The sequence below is a fragment of the Jaminaea rosea genome (genome assembly GCF_003144245.1).
Source record: "Jaminaea rosea strain MCA 5214 unplaced genomic scaffold BDZ90scaffold_1, whole genome shotgun sequence".
Taxonomy (NCBI): Eukaryota; Fungi; Basidiomycota; class Exobasidiomycetes; order Microstromatales; genus Jaminaea; species Jaminaea rosea.
Window position 1 is genome coordinate 944,624 of NW_020289975.1, and position 20,747 is coordinate 965,370.

The following is a 20,747-nucleotide window of genomic DNA, read 5'->3' on the forward strand; positions in this document are numbered from 1 at the left end:
GATCATCACATTGCGATTTCGTGGTATCTTTGGTATCAAGTATTCGTCAACAAGTCCTCCTATCATCCCACTAGCTGCATCAGTACCACGAGCAGCATTGCCGCCCAGGCAGCCTGGAGTGCCAAGATCGGCTCACCAGCCACTCGCCTTGCGGCATTCTCGGTGTTCGTGACATAAGAACCATCCACCCCCTCGTATGGCAGGGGCAGGTATTGGCCTAGAGTGCTGTTGAGGCAATTGAAATAAGTCATGTTCACCGAGGTGGGCAGCGGAGTGAGCGGAACGTTGATCGCTGTCGCATTGTCCGCTGGTGCGTCGAGCGGCTGCGAGTTGTTGTAGCCCTGTACGTGTCCGAGAAGTGAAGAGGGAGATGGTGGGTCAGCGGCCTTGCCGGAATCATGTGGTGAAGGGACGAAGCGGTCACGCACCTCGAGGAGGAGCGCGAAGCTCGAAGCACGGTAGTATTGCACGGCCTGGTTGGGATCAACTGCGAATTTGGGCTCGGCATCACTTGTGCCGCACGCGGTGGCTAGATGCTTCCTGACGACCACGACGGAATTATCGTCGCTGTAGGCGAGGGCCGAGGTTGATAAAGCGAGTCAGTATGAACGAGTAACGACGTCGAGGAATGGACATACGACTCACCCATAGAGGACGAAGTTGTTGCTCGCTTGAACCACGTCGACGGGCGCCAGGAGAAGAGATGTCTTGATTCGCCCACCGGGACGACCCGTCTGGTTGTACTCGCCACTGCCATAATACCCGGCATCGCCATAGCCAGGGTAAGTCAGAGGCCAGTAGATCTATGACCGCATGATCAAAGAAGCAGAGCAGCATGAGCGTCGCTCTATTTTGATAATGGTTCCTGTCTCTCGCGCCTCACTCACGAATGGAAATCCAAAGCCCCTAGTCGTGCCTCCAGCGAGTAGTCCCCTTGATGAGTACCCTCCCCCATATCCAGACCCGTATCGCCCTGACCCATAGATTCCTTCCCTTCCCAATCCCCCGATCGGTCGACCAGAGAAGTTGTAATATTGTGGCACGACGCTGCGCGGGATACCGTTTGCTGTCGTCGCTGAGCCGTAGATTCCTACTGTACCAGCCGTATATCCGTTTCCATAGGAGGTACCGACGGTTGACCGGCTAGAAGAAGGAATGCTCCCGCCCGATGAGCCGGGAGGACGATACCCTACGCTACCGCTCTTACCGCTAGACGTGCTGCCGCCTCGCGATGAGGAGCCAGATGAAGATCCGCCGCGTGACCCGCCTGAACTGCTCGATCCGCTGCTCACGCTGCCTCCCCCTCGACCACCGCCGCCACCACCACCACCGCCGCCACTGCTGGGCAGCCAGTTGATAAGTGGCAGATTGAAGCCCTCGGTAAAGAGAGGGCCATTGTCCTTTTTGATGATGGGCATACCAGTCAATGAGGTCAGATTGAGATGTGAGTGGTCATGGCTAGCCCCAAGCTTGTGGAAGGGACAAGTAGCTTTATTTCAGCAGCCTCTGAATCTTGTTGAACGCGGGACCGGATCAAAGCGGGTTCGACCATCAACTGCGGGGCTTCACGCAACCGACCCTGACGCGCCGCTGCACCTTCGTGCTTCAGACGTCACATCTGCATTCCCGTCGTCTATCCGCCCGCGGTGGGCTGTGCTCATCGTCAGGAACGACACCTTGACCTCCTTCGCTTCGTACTCGCTTCCACGCCAGTCAAGCGAAGATGGAGAGGATCATCATCAGAGGCGTACGTCATTATGATTGTGTGGTATCTAGTACATGACCCGAAGCGACCTCGTCACCAGCCGTGCGCATCCGGCTATCGTCCGAGCAGCTGCACCAGCACGACCAAGATCATCGCAGCCCAAGCTGATTGAAGCGCCATCATCGGGTGCCCCATCATGGCGCTTGCCGCGCTAGCATCAGCGCCAGCGGAGTCTTCGTAGGGCAAGGGCAGGCTCTTGCCGAGTGTAGCGTTGAGGCAGTTGAAGTAGGTTGTGTTGACCGTCGAGGGCAAGGGAGTGAGGGGAACGTCTACTGTCGTGGCATTGTCTGCAGGTACGTCGAGGGGCTGAGAATTGTTATAGCCCTGCGACGAGAGGACGAAGAGGCGGTGCAAAAGTGGTCAGCGTGCTGGGACGCTTGGGCGAAAGACAGAAAGTAACACGGATGGACACGCACATCAAGCAGCAGTGCGAAGCTTGAAGCACGATAGTACTGCACGGCTTGGTTGGGATTGACGGTGAAGTTGGTCTGATCTTGATCGCCTACGCCGCATGCAGTCGCGAGCTCCTTTTTGACGACAACGACTGAATTGTAGTCGCTGCGGGCGGGGCGAAGAAACACAGGTGCGTGTGAATACGTCGAGCCAACGACTCGCTTTGGTCCACGCACGACTCACCCGTAGAGCATGAAATTGTTGCTTTGCTGATCAACACCAGCGGGCACGGTCAAAACAGAGGATGTAATGTTTCCCCCGGGCCGATCTGTTCGATTATACGCGCCGCTACCGTAGTAGCCACCTGCTCCATAGCCACCATATGCCAGGGGCCAATAAACCTGACGGCGGCAAAGATGCTCGGTCAGCAAGCGTCCCATCGTAGCGGGGGCCTCACTGTTGTCCCGCCTTACAGCGGGCGCGGGGTGGCTACTCACAAAGGGGAAGCCAAATCCAGCCGTGGTGCCCCCGACCAATGCTCCTCGAGAGGCGTAGCCCCCACCATAGCCACTGCCGTACCTGCCCGATCCATACATGTCCCCTCTTCCTAGCCCTCCCTGCGCTCGGCCAGCGAAAGCCGACCCAGCAGGTGTGAAGCCGCGCGAGACGCCATTGGCTGTTGTCGCGGACGAGTAGGAGCCCACCGAGCCAGCCGTATAGCCGTTCCCGTAAGATGTACCTACGCTCGAGCGAGAAGACGAGGGGATGGAGCCGCCTGAAGAGCCTGGTGGACGATATCCACTGGAGGACCCGCTGCTGGAGCCAGACGATGATGAACCAGAGGAGGAAGAGCCTCCGCGCGATCCTCCCGAACTACTCACGCCGCCACCTCCTCGCCCGCCGCCGCCGCTAGGGAGGAAGTTCAGGGGTGGCAAGTGGAAGCCGTTCGTGGAGAGGGTGGAGCCGTCGCCGCGGCCGTGAACGTGGTTCGCGATGATCATGGTGTATTTGATGCGAAAGATGGGCTGATTGAGTGAAGAGGGCGCAGCGAGGTATGACGCTGGATGAGTCGAGGAATATAAATCGATGGAATCGACTGTGAAGCGCGGAGCTTAGTCTATCGCAGAAGCCCGATGCAGTCAGATCTCGCCGCACCGCATTGCGCCCTTCATCTCAGACCTCCACCCCCGCTCACCCGGCGGCAGCGCCCGATGCCTCAACCTCTTGGCGTCCTCGCCCGCTTCTACACAGCCTCATCGTAGCAGGTCCTACACACGCTACTGCAACTGCGTGGCATTACGAATCCAGGTATATTGATATATGATCCGATCGAAATTATGTACATGTACCGTCTTTGGCGAGTCTAGCGACCGAGCAGCTGCACGAGTACCACGAGCAGAATAGCCACCCAGGCAGTCTGCAAGGCCATCATCGGTTCTCCAGCCATACCGAGGGCGGCATTCTTGACCACGGTACCGGCGGAATCCTCATACGGCAAGGGTAGATCCATTCCTAGCGTCCTGTTGAGGCAATTGAAGTATGTCATGTTGACCGTCGATGGCAAGGGAGTGACGGGGGTGGTGATGACCGTAGCGTTGTTCGTCGTATAGCTGTCCGGCTGGGAGTTGTTGTAGCCCTGAGCGCGTAGTGGAGGGAGTGTATCGGTATGGTGAGGAGAAGGTGAGGTGTAGCGAGCGAGATAGGATGGCTCACCTGCAGGAGAAGGACATAGCTCGAGCCACGGTAATACTGCACTGCCTGCCTCGGATTGACGCCGAAAAGGGGCTGGGAGTTCCAGGTCACGTTGCAATTGGGTACGAGGTGCTTGAGGATCGCGGTGTTCGAGTTGGCATCTCTACGGGTGCGCGAGGAGACGGAGCGAAGTCAGCGAAGGGCGATGAGCTGCGAGGAAGGAAGAAGTTGTTCCACTCACCCGTAGAGCATGAAGTTGTTACTCGTCTGGTTGACACCGGGCGGCACCCCGAGGACATGCACCGAGATTGCACCACCAGGGCGGTCCGTTCTGTTGTAGGCACCGCTTCCGTAGTAGCCTGCATCGGGATAACCGGGCCAAGACACTGGCCAGTAGACCTGTGTGTCAAGCCACGGTCGAGCGCAAGTCAGCAAGGCGTCTCACCAAGTCTTCTTCACGCGCGCACACTCACGAAAGGAAAGCCATACCCAGCGGTAGTCCCCCCTGCGTACGATGGGCGGGGACTGTAGCCGCCAGTGATGCCACTCCCATATCGTGCAGTACCATAGATATCGGACCTCCCAACGCCACCCTGAGGCCTACCCTGAAAAGCCAACGGAGCGGGCACAAGTCCACGGGGCACACCAGCATTGGCCGAGGTAGCTGCATTGTAGCTACCAACTCGGCCCGCAGTACAGCCATTGCCGTAGCAATAGCCTACACTACTTCGGCTTGCGTAGGGGATACTTCGCCCCGATGAGCCGGGCGGGATAAATCTTGGTGAGGAAGAGGAGCCGGAGTAGACCCCGTGCGAGCTTGAACGACCAGAGCTGCTGCTTGGGATGGAGTGGACGCTACCGCCGGCTCTGGCCGAGCCACCGCCCTTTCTTGGGAAGATGCTGAGGAGGGTAAACTCAACCCCTTTCGCGGAGAGTGGTGAGTCGTCCTTGTCCTTCCTGGCGATGATGGGCATCGGGATCGAGTCTTTGCTTGATCGGGTGAGCAGGTCGGAGACTGGTCGATAATGTGAGTGAATGATGGTACCGAGCAGGTGGTCAAGGGCCCTGTTGGGCCCCTTTTTGTATTCTTCACATCTTGATACGAGGATCGACGACTCGACTGCAAGGATCAATCAACGAGTCGCTTTCCATTCCCGCGTTGGCGCAAGCCCCGATGCACCTCGATCCAGATCTCGTGGCCGCTGCTCCTCTCCCGGGCCAAACGACCTACCTCCACCGCCATCGCAGACCGCGGCGGCGGTGCTCGTTGCTCCTCCAGACGACGCCTCGACCACGATTCACTTCACTCTAACACAGCCCCCCTCATCGCAGATCGCACCCTTATCGCCTTCGCATGCTACTAGCGCGCTGCTGTGCTACTTCTCGTCGTCACTATCCTCGACTTCTCACACAGCATAGCCCGACCGCAATCCTCTTGCCTCCGCTTCCCCAGTACCACCAACACTTCACAACAACGACCATGAGCTCCTCGACGCCGATGTCCCGATTTGCCCCGGCAGCAGGGTCCAAGCTCACTCTCGCCTCGACGCTACCACTAATCGACGGCAGCACCATGCCCCGCTTTGGCATCGGAGCGTGGGAAATGACGGGCCCCTCGACCGTCACCGCACTTCGTTCTGCTGTCGAGTCCATCGGGTACAAGCACATCGACACGGCGCAATACTACCGCAACGAGTCCTACGTGGGGCAGTACGCCCGGGAGTCCGGTAGGAGAGAAGAGTTGTTCATTACGACCAAGACATTCAGTAAGGGCGCTAGTGCTGCGAAGACCATCGAGAGGAGTCTGGAGGCGGCAGGATTGGAGTATTGGGACTTGGTGCTCATTCATGCTCCGGATGGGGGAAAGAAGGCGAGGCTCGAGGCCTGGGAAGGGTTGAGTGAACTGGTGCCGCACAAGGTCAAGAGGCTAGGCGTGAGCAACTACGGGGAGCATCACATTAAGGAGCTGCTGGATAGCAAGCCGAGAGTGCTGCCTGTGTGCAACCAGGTGAGTAGGCGTCGTACCCTTCCATATGACATCGCACGGTCTGCTGATCCCCATTGCCGATTTTGATTGGTCCTCCTACGTCATCATGACTTTTCGACCCACTCCAGATCGAATGCCACCCCTTCTTCGCGCAACGCTCCCTCCGCTCCTACTGCGAGTCGCAGGGCATCGTCTGTCAAGCGTACTGTCCCCTCGCTCGCCAAGAGTACGACTCGGATCCAACGCTCCAATCTGTCGCTCAGTCGGCAGGCAAGACGGTTGCACAGGTGATGTTGCGGTGGTCCATCCAATCTGGGCTTGTTCCACTGCCGAAGAGTAGTAATGAGGGGAGACAGAGGGAGAATGCTGAGGCGCTGGCGGGTGGGTGGGAGTTGACAAAGGAGCAGATGGAGACGCTTGATGGCTTGGACAGGGGTAAGAGCGGCGCCGTCGAGGTGCAGACGATGAGTCAAGAGGCACCTTGAGCAGTGACGTGCTTCAATCGAATGGCTGCAATGTCAGGTGCATGTTGGTGTCCATCTAGCTTGCGGGTGGTGAGAGGTCTGCGTACTCGGCGAAGTCAAGCGACGCATCGTCGGATCGCGGGACCCCGCTAGTGGTATAGGTAGCGGTTCCATCTGGCTGCTCTAGCCCAGCATACTCCTCGGCGGGCATCCCCGCGTCAATCCAAGCTGCTGCACTGCTAGACGGTTCATCCAGCTCCCTTGTCTGCTCTTCCTCCCCCTCATGACCTTCTAGTTCGGCCACATGATTAGCGAGAGCGGCGCGGTCCTCATCTGAAAAGATGTGTGTTGGAAGCTCTTTGACCTCTGGTAGTGAGTTCGCGCTCTCCCTTTGCTCCTGTTCACGATGAGCCTGCAGCATCGCCCTCATCTGCTGGACCTGCTGTTGCTCATGGACAGCTTGACGCTGCGGATCCGCTAGGCCCAGGTTGATGTCTGCTGCTCCCTCTGATCCGGTCACTCCTGCTCCGTCACCGTTGGTCGCGAAAGGTCCGCCAAAGCTCAACCCCGTCCCCTCGCTGACTTCACCTCCCAATCGTGCCAATCGCCCTTCCAGCTCATCTACGCGCCTCCTCAACGCAGCGGACTGGGAGACTGCATCCTCGTAGAGGGACTTGTAGCGTGATGCTTCAGCATTGGCTTCTTGGAGGGATCGCTGGACGTCGGCGAATCGACTGATAAGATCAGAAGAGGAGGGACCGTCCATTGCGTGAGGCGTGAGTAAGAAGGGTACGAAGTCAGATGAAAATGGGAGAGAAAGACGGGAAAGGAGAAAATGTCGCGAGACGCCGGCGGAAGCAAAGCACAGACCAGCGCCTTTGAGAGCGACGATGCAGCGCGTTAGCTGCTTTTGCTCTTGATCTTGCATCGAGCGAGTCAACAAACTCAAGCTCACCCGCGATGGCATCTGAACGGAAGCATATCCTCGTCATAGGCGGCGGGGTGATTGGACTGTCCCTCGCCCTCACCATGCAGGATGCGGGCGACTGCGACGTCTCCCTCCTCTCAACCTGCCTTCCCTCTGATCCGTCCTCTTCCGCAACCTCGTCTGCACCGCCGCCCTCGCCGGCACACTACGCCTCTGCATGGGCTGGGGCGCACCATGTCTCTTCAGCGATGAACGAGAGGGAGTGTAGGTGGGACAGAGAGACGTTCGATGTCATCAAGAAGCTCGCGGGCCCTGCAGGACAAGGAGAGGATGCTGAAGGCCCACTGGTATGGGTGAGGCAGACGGAACTTTTTGCCAATCCTGTCACGACAGAAGCTGAGAGGCGGGCGCAGGAGGTACTCGAGATGTATCCTAATCACGCACAAAGTCGAGAGCTCCCGCAACCCTGGTCTGCCGAGGGGAGGGCCCCTCCCTTCGACGCAGCGCACCACTTTGACACGCTCGACTTTGATGTGCCCCGCTACCTGCCGGCACTCCAGCGGCAATTTATCGCGCAAGGAGGCAGACTACTACGAGCTCCCTCTCCAGTCACCTCGATACGAGAAGCTGTGGAAATCTGCGATGGCGACGTATTAGGGAAGCGCCGAGCAGGCTGGTCAAGGGTGCAAGGTGTCTTCGTCGCTACGGGGCTGGGCACGGCGGAACTCTCTGAAATGAAGGAGGACAGGGCGAATCATTTCCCAGTAAGAGGACAGACAGTCCTCGTGAGCGCGCCGTGGCTCGAGCTTCGCGGTGACGACGACGACTGTTCAGGACCGAGCAGACCGCGCTGGCCAGCTCTTTCGCGCACCAACTCTTGCGGGGAACGAGACCTCTACCTCATCCCACGTTCGCGCGGCCAGTACATCGTAGGCGGGACGCGTCTTGTAGGGGATGACGATCCTCGCCCGCGAGAGGAGACGACATGCGAGATCCTGGCGAGGGCGTTGGCGATCTGTCCTGGGCTCGTACGCGAGGACAAGCGCCGAGCAGCTGGTGGGCAGGCGAGGGGAGAAGATGTGGACATCTTGGCGGTGAATGTGGGCTTCAGACCTGGAAGGAAGGGCGGGCCTGTGGTGCAGGCTGCCGGCAAGGACATGAGCGCGAGGGCGGGTGGCCAAGGTGAGGATGTGCAAGTCGTGCTAGCGTATGGCTTCGGTGGGTATGGGTATCAGAATTCATGGGGGGCTGCGTTCGAAGGAAGGGACATAATGAGGGAGCAATTGGGTCTGCCTGTGATGAGCCATGTGTTGGAGAGGCTGACGTCTCTGTAATCATGGAATCGAGCGACGTCACCGATCTTCATGCTTGCGGTCGCGTCGCATCTGGTGACGTTCCTCGTCTCCCCTCGCTCGCTTGTGACGATCCGAGGATGACGACGAGGAAGAGGACGAGGGTCTCGAGGACGCAGCCCCGCTCCTAATCTGCTCGACCCGCCTTGCCGCTTGCCTGGCTCGCTCTACAGCTGAGGCGACGGTGCTTGACGACGACGAAGAATTTTGTGACCGATCTCTGGTGCCACCACCTCGGTCCGGCGTCGAAGCTGATGACCCTGCATCTTCATGACGAGCCTCAGCGAAATCGATCCTTGACCTCCCCTTTTGCTGCGCTTGCCGAGCCTCAGTATAGCGGCGTTGCTCCTCAGCCAGTCGTGAGGGCAGGTCTGCCTGCGGATTTGTGTCTTCCTCTTTCCATGGCAGTCCCCTTCCCCTCTCGCCTTGATCTCGCGGATGTCGCTCCCTTCCCCAAGCTCTCTCATCAATCCCCACAAAGGCGACGAGCTTATCGTATATATGCGGGTTGCGAAAGGAACGATTGCCCAGCAAGCTCTCGTTGAAGTGCGTCGGTGGATCGCGTGATTTCAAGTCGTGAAAGTGGGCTAGCTTGGCCTTGAGCAGCGGGTCGACGAGGTGCTCTTGGCTGTCGCCGGGGTCAGGAGGGAGACCCCAGAAGGGGGAGGAGGTCGAGTCTGGTGGCGGGAGAAGGTGAGCGAGGGAAGAGTTGCCATGGTAGTCTGCTGATGCGGCCAGTCTTGATGAGGGTCCTGCCTCGTCCTTCGCCCCCTCTCGAGCTTGGGATGCCGCCTCGCCATCTGAGCTCATCACTCTCGAGTGAATGGCAACGCGTGGAGCGGACAGAAGTAGCGGCGGCGGACAGAGGAAGCGCGACTAATTCGAGGCGTGTATTACGTAAGCTGCTTCTCTCGCACACGGCTCGACCGACGGAGGCTGAGGGCGACATCGCGACTTTGGTTGGCGCCTCGCTTTCGTCCATTCAAGATCCTGTCGCGCCCTTGCACCAACAGAGAGGAGCTGCTCAACCCGCTTTTCCCATTCTTCCTCTGGACTGGCTCGATAGTCTTACGCTGCAATGGATGACGACGACGCTTTCCTGTACGGTGACGATGGCCCAGCAACGTCGGCTCAGCCAGTGCAGAATGAAGCTGCGACAGCAAAGCCAGCCGTAGCGGACATGACGGCGCCCGACAATGAAGGGGCTGGACAGAATGGTCAGGACCATGAGGACGAGGAAGAGGAAGAAGAGGAGGATGAAGAAGAGGAAGAGGATAGCGACTCGGTGCGTACGCTACAATGGCCGCGACTACTCATACTTGCAACCCGCTCACGCCTTCCTCTTCGTTGTCCTCTACAGGATCTCGAGATCGTCATGGACACGCCCATGGATGGTCAGCAGCCTCCACCGCCTCAACGTCAACCACAGCCAGTGCCCATTCAGGCTGCCTCGTCTACACCAACAAAGACGAACAATGCTTCGAGAAGTGAGTCGCCCGGAAAGGCTCGCTGCGAACATCGGCTGACTATATGCTATCTTCCGCAGTGCCCGTGTCCACCTTCACATCCGAATACACACCACGCTCGCGAGGGGACCCTGTAGACCAGAAACCCCAAGTCCTTCCGTCCGCAGCAGCCGTCCCCTTGGGCAGCACCAACAACCAACCTCTCCCTCCTCCCCCAACCCAACCACCCATCCTTCCGGAAGGTCCACCTCCTCATGCCGCCACGACGGCTCCGAAGATCGACCTGAACCCTCGTCCGCAAGTCCTAGCCGTCCCTGGCACAACGGCCGATGGTGACCAGATGACCATCTATCACATCGATCCCACGACTCTCCCGGAGAAGCCCTGGAGAAGACCAGGCGCGGACATGAGCGATTGGTTCAACTATGGCTTCGATGAGATGAGCTGGCGCGATTATGGCAGGAAGCAGAGGGGGATCGTCGAAGGCCGGGAAGAGACGCAGATGCAGCAGCAGCAGAGCCAACAGCAGCAGGGCGGTCAGCAACAGGCTGCAATGAATGGCAACAGTGCAGGAGGCGTTGGGGGACACGATGCCATGATGATGCTGCAGATGATGAGCAATGGCGGTGGTGGTCCCTCCGGAGGGATGGGCGGCTTCAATCCGCAGATGATGGCGCAGATGCCACCGCAGCAGCAGATGCAGTTCATGAGCCAGATGATGGCCAATGGAGGCATGGGCGCCGGAATGGAGGGGATGATGGGGCCTTTTGGTGGGCAAGGCGGCTTCGGACCAATGGGAATGAATGGCGGCATGAATGGGATGAATGGAGGCATGTTCCCCGGTCAAGGAGGGAGACAAGGTGGCTTTCCCTTCAACGGAGGGCCGGGCATGATCAACCAGCAGCAGCCCCAGATGCCGCAGATGCAGCCTCAGGCGATGAATTCCCAGCAACCACCGCAGCAACAACCACGCCGCGCAGGCCCACCTCCAGGTGCTCCCTCCGGCCCAGGTCAGCGAGGAAGCGCGACGCCTGCTGCAGGGGCGGAAGTCAAAGGCGACAATGTAGCCGGCACAGGAGAAAACGATGCGTCCGATGCCAACGAGACACAAGAGCAGAAAGACGGCGTTGCAGCACCAGTGAAGGAAGAGAATAAGGACAAGGACAACTCTGAGGAAACTCCAGCCTCGCAATTCGGCGTGCCCAACCCTGCTGGAATGGCGTCGAGCGATATGGCAGCCTTCCTTGGCATGGCTGGGCTGGACGTGAATGCCATGGCGGGGCATCAGTCTGCACCCAACCAGCTGCCAACAGGCCCTGCCCCTCCTTCAGGCCCTTCAGGTCCATCTGGGCGCGGGCGTGGAATGGGAGTAGCAGGTGCGCCAAAGGGTCCCTCCGGAGCGGGACGAGGAGCAGGACGTCCCACACCTACAGGACCATCCGCAGCGTCCCCGCGTCCTCCGCCTACTGGTCCGGCTTCTGCTGCTGCTGCTTCAGCTTCAGGTGCTGCCCCGGCAGGAGGCGCTGCAAGCCCTCCTCCTGCTCCTTCTGCCGCAGCCAAGCCCCTCCCAACAGGTCCGGCGGCGGACCGCTCGCTTCCTCCCAACGTGCCGACGGGCCCTCGCAATCCAGGGAAGAGGTACAATGACCGTGACACAGGAGCTGGGAGTGCAGACGCTCTTGATTATGGAGGAGGAGCAGGAGGCGCTGCACCCACTGCGGATCGCAGTCAGTCACGCGACCCGGATGACACTGGGGCTAAACGCCGTGGTGGCGGCGGCGCTGCGGGGAGGTCGCGCGAGCCTAGCAGGCTGAGGAGTGTGGAGCCTGCTTCCCCAACACGAGGCTCGTCATCCACATCGACAGCCAAAGGCAAGGTGGGAATTAGTATCAAGGGAAGGCATGAGTCTGTGCACGAGGAGGACGGTGGGAGTGGAAGCAGAAGTCGAAGCTCCAAGACGTCCTCGTCGCGCCGCGACAGAGGGAGCGACGAAGACGAAGCCGGTTCAAGCTCATCACGGCGTCGTCGCTCCGATCGAGATGATTCTCACCGCGAACGCGATCGTGATCGCAGGGAAGAGCGCAAAGAGCGTCGCAAGGGCCGTGAAGAGCATTCTGCTAGCCCAGCCCCGGCTGCGGAGGAGAGGAAGGACAGAAGTGCGGCAAGGGCTTCGAGACGGGCTGGCAAGGATGACGATGCAGGAGATGGGGGAGGAGAGAGGAAGGCTGCAGGCACGAGGAGGAAGCGGGGAGAGGGGGACAGTGATGATGAGGGAGGGGATGGCGGCAGGGTAAGGGCGAGTACCAGAAGGAGAAACTGATCCAAGGCGTGGAGGTGGTCTGCGCTGCCTCGTGTACTCTACGTTCATACGCCGTCCGCCCAGCCATCTCGCTACTGTGTGTGCATGCCACAATGATCCGTAATAGCCGTACATCTTCGGCCTCAATGGTGAAGCTATCTTTCGGTTGCTACTCAATGGTGGTACAATGGGTAATGGCCTTCGCAGTGCCCTGTCTCCTCGCGCGTCCTCCCTTTTTCCCCCCTCTCTTCGCTCCCACTCCTCCCATCTTACTTATTGACCACCCTATCGAGCAAATCCTTGGCCTCATTCACCTTGCTAGCAAGGTAAGGTGCCCCTCCTCTATCCGGGTGATTGGCAATCATCATCCGCCTGTGTGCCTCCTTGATCCTCGCGCGGGTCAAGGCCGTCTCCCTCAGACCAAGGATCTGTGCTGCCTCTTTGCGGTCCATCTTGGCTTGGAAGCCTCCGCGGACCCACTTGCCACCGGTGGGGTCGGTACTCGAGCCTGACCGGCGGAGGAGCTGAGCTGCGATACCGCTGATGAGGCGAGGGGCGGGGGGGAGGGGAGAGGGGGAAAGGCGTGAGCATTCCGATTCGGTGGCAGCTTTGACGTCTGGATGCATGACTCTGCCTTCCTAGTCGCCTCGCGACGAGATCGCTGACCTGCTCATCGCATCGCCATGATTCCACTCTGTGGACACTCGTGACACTCACGCTCCAACAAGTCCTGCTCCTACAATCAAGATAGCCGTTGACTCCCGAGGCTGCGTAGCCGCCATAAGCCGCGGCGCTGTCGGTCTCATTGCGCCACTTGATGCCTGATGGCGCGCAGCCGCTGTGGAGCGGAGGAGGAGGGGTCGTGTTGCTTGCATTTCGAAAGAACGAGGACGAGGTATCTATGTGCCGAGAGTCGGGGTGAGAGGAGGAAGAAGGAGCGAGAGGCAGAGAGCTGGGCCGCCTCTTTGGGTGGCTATATGCTGTCTTGCCCAGCTAACACGTTACGAGGCGCCGATACTCGATCTATGGTATCGTCGTGTCCTTTGTCGAGAGCTTCAAGGATGCTGATGAGTGACCGTCAAATGGTAATGGTGGCGATGAGAGAGCAGTAACTTCAGAAAAGGCCAGGGCGGAGGGCGGAGGGCGGACAGAGCGGCCAACTCGATGCATTCGGAACGGGACGGGCCTCACCTCATTCCTTCCACCAGAGCCAACATCATGCGACAATCAGGTCAAGGCGAGTGAAGTGCAGTATTGGAATTGGTCATCGTAATCATTGTTAGAAGAGCGACAAAAGAGCAAGTCGGTAGCTAGCGACAATTCTTGGAAGAAAGTGGTAGGGGATGTGGTAATAGATATGGGGGTGGCGGCGGGGTGAGCGGGGATTGTTGTTGACGAAGCTTTGCAGGGCAACAAGAAGTCTTGAGAGAGAGCATCCATGATACGATGAACGCAGCAGGGGTGAGGAGGCAGTTGGGAATACTGGACACAAGAGCGCGCCCTGGGTAGCTAGCCTCCGTCCCTTTCCCGTCAGACGGCTCGCTCTCGTAGGCGATGCGTACTCGGACGTCAACGCCATGCTCAAAGCATCTTTTCGCCGGGCGGCACGTATACATCCGTCTCGATGCGGTTCTTCTCATTGAAGCCCGTCCCCTCATCCGTGGCATCGATGCCGTGCTCGCGAGCGCGGTTGACAGCGTGCGCCGACAGGCCAAAGCGGTCGCGCGGCAGCCAGACGGTGCGCTGCGGGTCGCGAAGGGCCGGGTGGAGGAATGTGTCCTCAGACGCTCCATCGTCGCCGCCTTCGCTGCCCATGGTCTTGGTCGGGGCACCGCCGTTGCCGTATTGGCCGTTGCCATTGACTGGAGGGCGAGCACCGTGGGTGACGTTGACGCCCGTGGCGGGGACGGCAGGTGCGGCAGGATTGGAGCCACCGTAGGCGGTCGACTCGCTCTGGCGCAGGGCGTGTTGCTTCTCGTTAGGAGAGTAGCCATCGTTGCCGTAGGCTCCGTGGCTGCCAGTTGCATGGTCGCTGTATGACGATGATGAGGCGGCAGGGAGGAGCGTGAGGGGCAGAGCGGTGGGAAGGTCACCAACAGAGTCGAAGAGTACAATGTGGAAAGCGACCGTGAGGACCATGAGAATGATCATGAAGACACCCTCTGGGATCGACGACTGGCTGCTGGTGCCGTCGGCGTTTCTCTGCTGGGCAGTGAAGAAAAGGACCGTGAGGATGAGCTGTGAGACGTAGAGACCGGCCATGGAGGCGTTGATGGCCTGCATGAAGAAGAGACCTGACGTTTCGTTGGCCGGCTTCATGTCCCAGACGTACGTTGCCGTGTACTTGTAGAGGATGAAGAAGAGGATGAAGGCAACAAAAGCGAAGCCATTGATGAGAGGCGCGAGCACAGCGTAACCAAAGGTGACGGTGGTGATGAGGGTGATGGCCGGGAAGAGCGTACCCCAAGCAGGTGCTCCAACGTCGTGGTGGATGTGCCAGACCTTGCGAGGGGTGCTGCCAAGGAGGAAGGCCTTGATGTAGTAGATGACGAGACCGGCGACCTGAAGCAAGCCACCACCAGCTCCAGAGAGGGCCTGAAGGATAATGAAGGAGATGTAGAAGATGTTCGCGAGAGGAATGTACTGCGAGATCAAGCTAGGAAGGCCGGATGGGTTGGACAGAATGGGTACAATCCGACTGATACCGCCCGAGACACCAGAGATGATGGTGAAGAGGAGGAAGTTGTCGATCAAGTTGAACCACGTCATTCGCTGCTGCAGAGACAGCTCGACCTCGGTGCGGGTGGGAAGACCGGAGAGACGAGCAAAGAGGCGCAGAATGATGGGAAGCAAGATGTTGAGGACAGCCAGAAGAATCGTGGGAAGGAAACCCTGAATGATACCGAGAGCTGGCTTGGGGATCAGGCAGACCCAGCTGAGGAAAGGGACCTCAGTGCACAGACCGTTGAGGTTGGACACGATGGCGGTGAAGGCAATCAAGGGCAGCCAAACGCCAATGAAGACGAAGGTTAGAGCCCAGAAGGCGGCAGTGCGGATCTTCTGAGCGTAGGGGTTCATGCTCAAGTTGGGCCAGATGACGGCGTCGGGGTGGGCCTCAATGTAGCGACGGGCCATCTTGTAGGGCTCGTGGTGGACGGTCATGTTCTTGGCCATGTGGCAACCGACTTGAGTACGGAAGAGCAGGAAGGCGGCGTTGGCAGGCGTGTAGTCGGTCTCGTCGCCACGGCGAGAGGCGAGCTCCTTGTTGAGACGCTCAATGTCCGATCGCAAGTGCTCAACGGCGTCAACTTTTTGACCGCCAAGACAGCCGAGCTTGGCGCCAACCTTCATCGTGGGACGCTCCTTCTTGGTCAGGTAGCGGTCAACGGCGTCGTCCGCCTCCATGCCACCCTCTGCGACCTTGTTCTTCTTGACCTTCTTGTATGCCGTCTTGATGATCTTGGACTCGGTGGCCTCGAGCTTGTTGAGAGCCTTTGTGCGCTCATCGAAGATGTCGGGCAGCTCCTTGAGGTCACGGTTGAGCCAGACTCGCTCAACACCGCCGGGCATGTGGCTGTAGAGCTCCTTGAGCTTCTGCTCACCGAGGAAGTCGTTGGGGATTCCGGTAATGAGGAGAGTGCGGGCCTGTGCGGTGCTGGCATGTCGAGGGCTGACGATGAAGTCCTGTCGCAGCTTGATGAAGTTGAGGACATACTTGCGGACAATCCAGCAGATCCAGAAGGTAATGACCCATTGGGCGAGGAGGGGAGCGACATAGCGCTTCTGCTCGGTGGGACCGTTACCGACTTGACCGAAGGTGAGGAGCTGGAAGCCAGTCTTGTCTCCGCTGGTGCTGGCGGCGTAGACGGGGAGCAAGAGGATCCAGGTGAAGATGAAGATGGGACCGAGGATCCAGATCATCATCTCGATGTAGTTGACAAACATGTAGGCGTCGAGACCGTTGGACTCGATGATGGCCTTGCTAGGTCGCTTGTAGAAGGGCATGATCCAACCGAAGAGGCTGTCGGGGAGAGGCTCAACTCGCTCCTCCTTGGGGCCAAGGAACGACTTTGGGCGATAGATCTGCGGACGCGGTGTGAGGCAAGTGAGCAGGTGTTAGAAAAACAACGGCGATGGTGTCACGCTCGCGGGCTGCTCACCTTGGGGAACCTGGGTCGCAGGATGATGAAGGCGGTGACCATTCCAGCTGCGATTGCCGCGTTGATGGCGAGGGCGAGGAGCACCGTAGAGGTGGAGCCTCCAGAGGTCGGGTTGCTGCTGCCCGTTGACTGGGCAGAAGCCATGGTAGCAGCACCGACAAGGGCGACGAGGGCAGTTGCCCGCGATGACTGACGGCCGAGCGCCATCATGTCTAGGGTGATGGGGCGGGGCGTAGATGGGCGGGTGAGGAGGTGGCGGGTGGTGGTGGTGATGGTCAGGAGGAAAAGATTGTGTACGACTGAGAACGGAAAGAATGGCAGGCAGGCAGCCGTCGTCGACGTAAGCCAAGGCCAAGGAGAGGACGGCAACGATCTGTTCGAGCCAAAAGGCGGCAAGAGGACTGTCGGAGCTAGAATACAGACGCGATCAACAGGCAGGCAGCAAAGAGCAGAGCGGCAGGCGATGAGCGAGCGACGACGACGATGCAGTGCCTTATTTTCGGCCAAGGGCGAGAAGCGGCCCAACACGAGACACAGCACGGCGGTCTTCCAAGTCTAGCAAGGAGAGGGTGAGGGTCTGGGTCGAGGCCAACGACGATCGGATCTCGACGCCTGCAAAGCTGGGGCGGAGATGGTAGCTCGGTCGTCATCCGCGTGTTGTTCAAATGCGCAGGAAGCAGTTGAGTTTGGTATGACGTTTAGGAGAGCAGAAGCGAGCTAGACAGACGCGAGAGATGCGTCTACCTGACGACTGGCATGCTGCGCCTCCCTACCTCTTTGGCTCGACGTGCGCGTTAGCCAGCCACCTTGGCCCCTCATCCGCGCCGTTGCCGGCAACCGCACCTCTGGGTCTACCGTCGCTCTGCCGTGCCGCGACCACAACCTCGGCCTTTCCACGGTCTACGCGCAATGCCGAATGGCTTCATCATGGCCTGCGGCTCGACGTGACGCATCTCTACGTCTATGGTGAGCGATGCGTACGGCGATGCGGATGGCGATCAGCGCGCGACGACCTTGGTAGCGGCGCCGGTTGTGTTAGCACTGCCGCGAGCGCGACCACTTACGCAGGGACCTCTGTCGGTGTTGGGATCGCTCTTCGAAAGCAGAGGCCGTGGCATGGGCCCTCGCCCGAGATAAAGAGAGATTCTTCGACTCTCAAGGCGATGCTCAGACGGTGGAACGTTCAGACGTTCCGCGAGGTGGTCCCCATATTCAGTGCGAGGAATCAATGATCCATCGAGCATGAAGATCGGTCCATGCACTCGACTGTCCATCTTTGATTTCGCCGTCGTCGTCGTCGCCGCCGCCGGATGTACCGCCTCGATGCACGGAAGACTGCCCGCTGCTCGCTCGTTCGCTCCACCGACGGAAGCGTGACAACGCCCTGCCCGACGGCCACACGGACAGACTTGCTCGCTCGATGACGATGATGGGCGAGTGCGGTGCTCGATCGTGAAATGGAGCAGAAGGGCAATTTTTGTCCTTGCTCCCGCTGCAACCTTGGCCTTGCGTGAAGCCTGATAGCAGGAAGAGCAGATTTAGTGCGAGGGGCAGACGTGCTCGGATCCGAAAGTGGAAGTGACCGTCGCCCCGGCTACGATTGACGAGAGTGGGGATGACCGTGACTCCTGCGGCGGTGATGGTAACGAGGAGACGAGCGAGAAATGTACGCCATCGGCGATGTGAATATGCTCTGACATGCATGGTGATGAGCATTTGATGGACTGACCGAGGACCGGTGTCGCCTTCGTCGAGCAGTATCGGATTCGTCTGGCGGAGCACGGGGGAGCAGTCAAAGCGGTCTGACACGGCGTTGCCACTATCCACCTCTGCGGTTGAGCAAAGCTGGATCACACATCATGCTCGCCTGCAGTCGTCCAGCACGATCCATCTAAGGGCGTGCTGGATGCTCGGTCGAACGCGACAAAGGCATAGTTGTGGCGGTGAGCGCTTAACACCAGTCGACACGTTGAAGTCTGGCGAGGCAGGCATCGGATGGCAGCACAAAAGGCGTGCGAGATGCTCCCAGATACACGAGGGAGCGCATAGAGGCACACGGACGCGTAGGTCGCTTCACTGCGGGATCAAAAGCTGGCCATTGGCTGCGATCGTCGTCAGACTTGATAGCAACGTATTATCGCGAGCGTCAGAATGGTCCAGCCCGAGAAGCATGCAACGCAAACCGAGTCCGACCTCATCAGCGGGATGCAAGTACTTCTTAGCCTGTGCAGAGCGGCAGGGCATGACCAGCAGCTACTCTACGAGCCGGCGCTACCAATAGCTCGGTCTCTTGCTTCGAAGCGCTGACATACGGCGCGATGTCGTGATGTGGATGTGTAGATGACTCGGACACCATCGTACTGTCGAGTCCCGTCTGTTCGACGTGGGGGACACCTATGAGGGCAGCAATGTCTGTCTCCCAGCTGCATTTCACGTATCAGGCCCGCGACACCCTGACCAGTAGGTCGCGACCGTGGCGCTGCATTGCGGACGACCAGTCGTACCGACGCGGTCTCTGTCGCGCTCTCCCAGCGTACGAGCAGCAAAGTATCTGCACGGGCGATCGCAGAGCAACGGCGAGGCCGAAGAGCTGAGCGGCCTGATCAGTATGCTCTTGCCCGGCTCAACTGTGCTTATGAGCAGACAGCAGGCGTCCTCGATTGACATCACAGCGGCATGGTCACTCCGTTGCATCCCGGCAACCGCCCTATGTTCATGTCAAGAGCCCTAGCCTACGCTGCGTTGTAGTCATGACGGGAATCCTAGCCTACACTACGCTGACAGCGTGGCCTTCTCCCCTACACGACCACCGCCTGCTTGCACCTCGCACACGGCCACTTCTTACGGGCTCACGCCCACATACCTCGCCACGCGCCAGCCATGCCGCACGTCTCGGGATCAAAAGTATGCCTCGTCGTCTGACAGCTCACGTGTGTGCAACCATCGGAGGCAGTTGTGGAGCGCAAAGACCTCAGTCAGACTCGAACCACCAGCGCCGAGGCGCCTACCTGTGTCTGGTATCGCCTGCCTCTGGAGAAGGCAAAGGGCCTGCTGCCACGGTTACCAGCCAGCTATCCGTCCGAGATCAGCTCGGGAAAATGGCGTGAGCGAGCGATCATATAGAGCGGCGCAAGTTGCACGAATGATGGAGTGACGATGCATTGCACACAATCGCCACCGTATGGCAGTGAATACGAGCGCGACTCCAGCACGCCTAGCTACCGCGAGCCGCCAACCACCAACCACCGCTGGTAGCGCCGTGAACGCGGGCGATGAGGACGCGAGCGACGCGTCGCGCGGGGAGCGCACCGCCATCACAACGAGGTACGACGGCAGGCTTGCACGACACCAGACTGGGACATCACCGCAACTGATATGGAAGACGTGCTAATATTACAGTGCCAGGCCCGATGGCGAGCGTGACAAGAAGAGGGATAGTAGAGCGAAGAAGCGGTACATGAATGTGATATCGAGGACGGCGAGCGCACGCGCGGACATCGAGTCGACTCGGGGGTGATGGTAGCGAACAGAGACGGAGTACGACATACGAGCCAGAGGCAAGCACCTTCGACGCTTAGTCCTGCGAGGCAGCGGCCTTCTTCTTGCCCGACTTGGCGGGGAGGAGCTCCGAGGCAATGCCGGGGAGGACACCACCCTGGGAGATGGTCACGCCACCAAGGAGCTTGTTGAGCTCCTCGTCGTTGCGGATGGCGAGCTGCAGGTGACGAGGAATGATACGGGTCTTCTTGTTGTCACGAGCGGCGTTACCGGCAAGCTCGAGGATCTCGGCAGCCAGGTACTCGAGGACGGCGGCGAGGTAGACGGGGGCACCAGCACCGATGCGCTGGGCGTAGTTGCCCCTCTTGAGGTGGCGGTGGATACGGCCGACGGGGAACTGGAGACCAGCCTTGCCGGAGCGAGACTGCGACTTGGAGTCAGAGGAGGAAGCCTGCGCACAGGAGAGGTACAGAGGTCAGAGGTAGCTCGTGGTGCGGAAGGCGATCGTGAGCGTTCGTTCTCACCTTTCCCTTGCCAGACATGTTGGTTGTGAAGTTTGGTGGTGGTGGTGGTGTGAGGTGCGGTGAAGATGTGGTTCGTGGTGAGAAGGAAAGAAGGGGCTAAAGTTGGATTTCCTTAAGTACCAGTCTGGATTGGGCTTTCCCGAGGGGCGTCTGGTTCCGCGCCGGCGTTCACACAATTACAGCTTGATCCGCACGCACGGCGATGATGCGCTGCCCGAC

General features: G+C 59.3%; 11 protein-coding genes across 11 annotated transcripts; 4 read left to right on the plus strand and 7 right to left on the minus strand.

Moving 5' to 3' along the window:
- Nucleotides 1–62: 62 nt before the first annotated feature.
- Nucleotides 63–1,418, minus strand: BDZ90DRAFT_257351 (hypothetical protein; the record flags this gene model as incomplete). The annotated part of the gene is made up of 4 exons (XM_025507947.1): nt 63–341; nt 429–567; nt 646–803; nt 888–1,418. The coding sequence occupies 4 exons, from the start codon at nt 1,416–1,418 to the stop codon at nt 63–65; spliced, it is 1,107 nt and encodes a 368-aa protein (XP_025364876.1).
- A 320-nt stretch (nt 1,419–1,738) lies between these two features.
- Nucleotides 1,739–3,256, minus strand: BDZ90DRAFT_229277 (hypothetical protein). Its single transcript, XM_025504994.1, has 4 exons — nt 2,656–3,256; nt 2,402–2,559; nt 2,182–2,323; nt 1,739–2,089 (listed from the first exon to the last, which is right to left on the minus strand). The coding sequence occupies exons 1-4, from the start codon at nt 3,157–3,159 to the stop codon at nt 1,820–1,822; spliced, it is 1,074 nt and encodes a 357-aa protein (XP_025364877.1). The 5' UTR covers nt 3,160–3,256; the 3' UTR covers nt 1,739–1,819.
- A 181-nt stretch (nt 3,257–3,437) lies between these two features.
- On the minus strand, nt 3,438–4,982 carry BDZ90DRAFT_229280 (hypothetical protein). The gene is made up of 4 exons (XM_025504995.1): nt 4,324–4,982; nt 4,092–4,249; nt 3,872–4,013; nt 3,438–3,794 (listed from the first exon to the last, which is right to left on the minus strand). Exons 1-4 carry the CDS (start codon nt 4,822–4,824, stop codon nt 3,522–3,524), a joined length of 1,074 nt encoding a protein of 357 aa, XP_025364878.1. The 5' UTR covers nt 4,825–4,982; the 3' UTR covers nt 3,438–3,521.
- A 366-nt stretch (nt 4,983–5,348) lies between these two features.
- Nucleotides 5,349–6,322, plus strand: BDZ90DRAFT_215522 (Aldo/keto reductase; the record flags this gene model as incomplete). The annotated part of the gene is made up of 2 exons (XM_025504236.1): nt 5,349–5,858; nt 5,966–6,322. The coding sequence occupies 2 exons, from the start codon at nt 5,349–5,351 to the stop codon at nt 6,320–6,322; spliced, it is 867 nt and encodes a 288-aa protein (XP_025364879.1).
- Nucleotides 6,319–7,172, minus strand: BDZ90DRAFT_8349 (hypothetical protein). The gene has a single exon (XM_025509883.1). It carries the CDS (start codon nt 7,065–7,067, stop codon nt 6,378–6,380), a length of 690 nt encoding a protein of 229 aa, XP_025364880.1. The 5' UTR covers nt 7,068–7,172; the 3' UTR covers nt 6,319–6,377.
- A 72-nt stretch (nt 7,173–7,244) lies between these two features.
- Nucleotides 7,245–8,595, plus strand: BDZ90DRAFT_229282 (nucleotide-binding domain-containing protein). Its single transcript, XM_025504996.1, has one exon. It carries the CDS (start codon nt 7,262–7,264, stop codon nt 8,561–8,563), a length of 1,302 nt encoding a protein of 433 aa, XP_025364881.1. The 5' UTR covers nt 7,245–7,261; the 3' UTR covers nt 8,564–8,595.
- Nucleotides 8,596–9,547: 952 nt separating this feature from the next.
- On the plus strand, nt 9,548–12,553 carry BDZ90DRAFT_229283 (hypothetical protein). The gene is made up of 3 exons (XM_025504997.1): nt 9,548–9,866; nt 9,942–10,068; nt 10,128–12,553. The coding sequence occupies exons 1-3, from the start codon at nt 9,660–9,662 to the stop codon at nt 12,365–12,367; spliced, it is 2,574 nt and encodes an 857-aa protein (XP_025364882.1). The 5' UTR covers nt 9,548–9,659; the 3' UTR covers nt 12,368–12,553.
- BDZ90DRAFT_8395 (hypothetical protein) lies at nt 12,479–13,071 on the minus strand. The gene has a single exon (XM_025509884.1). The coding sequence runs from the start codon at nt 12,970–12,972 to the stop codon at nt 12,616–12,618; it is 357 nt and encodes a 118-aa protein (XP_025364883.1). The 5' UTR covers nt 12,973–13,071; the 3' UTR covers nt 12,479–12,615.
- A 541-nt stretch (nt 13,072–13,612) lies between these two features.
- On the minus strand, nt 13,613–17,060 carry BDZ90DRAFT_235531 (DUF221-domain-containing protein). Its single transcript, XM_025507264.1, has 2 exons — nt 16,507–17,060; nt 13,613–16,429 (listed from the first exon to the last, which is right to left on the minus strand). Exons 1-2 carry the CDS (start codon nt 16,714–16,716, stop codon nt 13,928–13,930), a joined length of 2,712 nt encoding a protein of 903 aa, XP_025364884.1. The 5' UTR covers nt 16,717–17,060; the 3' UTR covers nt 13,613–13,927.
- A 125-nt stretch (nt 17,061–17,185) lies between these two features.
- BDZ90DRAFT_229286 (hypothetical protein) lies at nt 17,186–17,968 on the plus strand. The gene has a single exon (XM_025504998.1). It carries the CDS (start codon nt 17,241–17,243, stop codon nt 17,736–17,738), a length of 498 nt encoding a protein of 165 aa, XP_025364885.1. The 5' UTR covers nt 17,186–17,240; the 3' UTR covers nt 17,739–17,968.
- A 1,915-nt stretch (nt 17,969–19,883) lies between these two features.
- On the minus strand, nt 19,884–20,738 carry BDZ90DRAFT_235534 (histone 2A). The gene is made up of 2 exons (XM_025507265.1): nt 20,528–20,738; nt 19,884–20,457 (listed from the first exon to the last, which is right to left on the minus strand). Exons 1-2 carry the CDS (start codon nt 20,544–20,546, stop codon nt 20,081–20,083), a joined length of 396 nt encoding a protein of 131 aa, XP_025364886.1. The 5' UTR covers nt 20,547–20,738; the 3' UTR covers nt 19,884–20,080.
- Between the last annotated feature and the right edge of the window lie 9 nt (nt 20,739–20,747).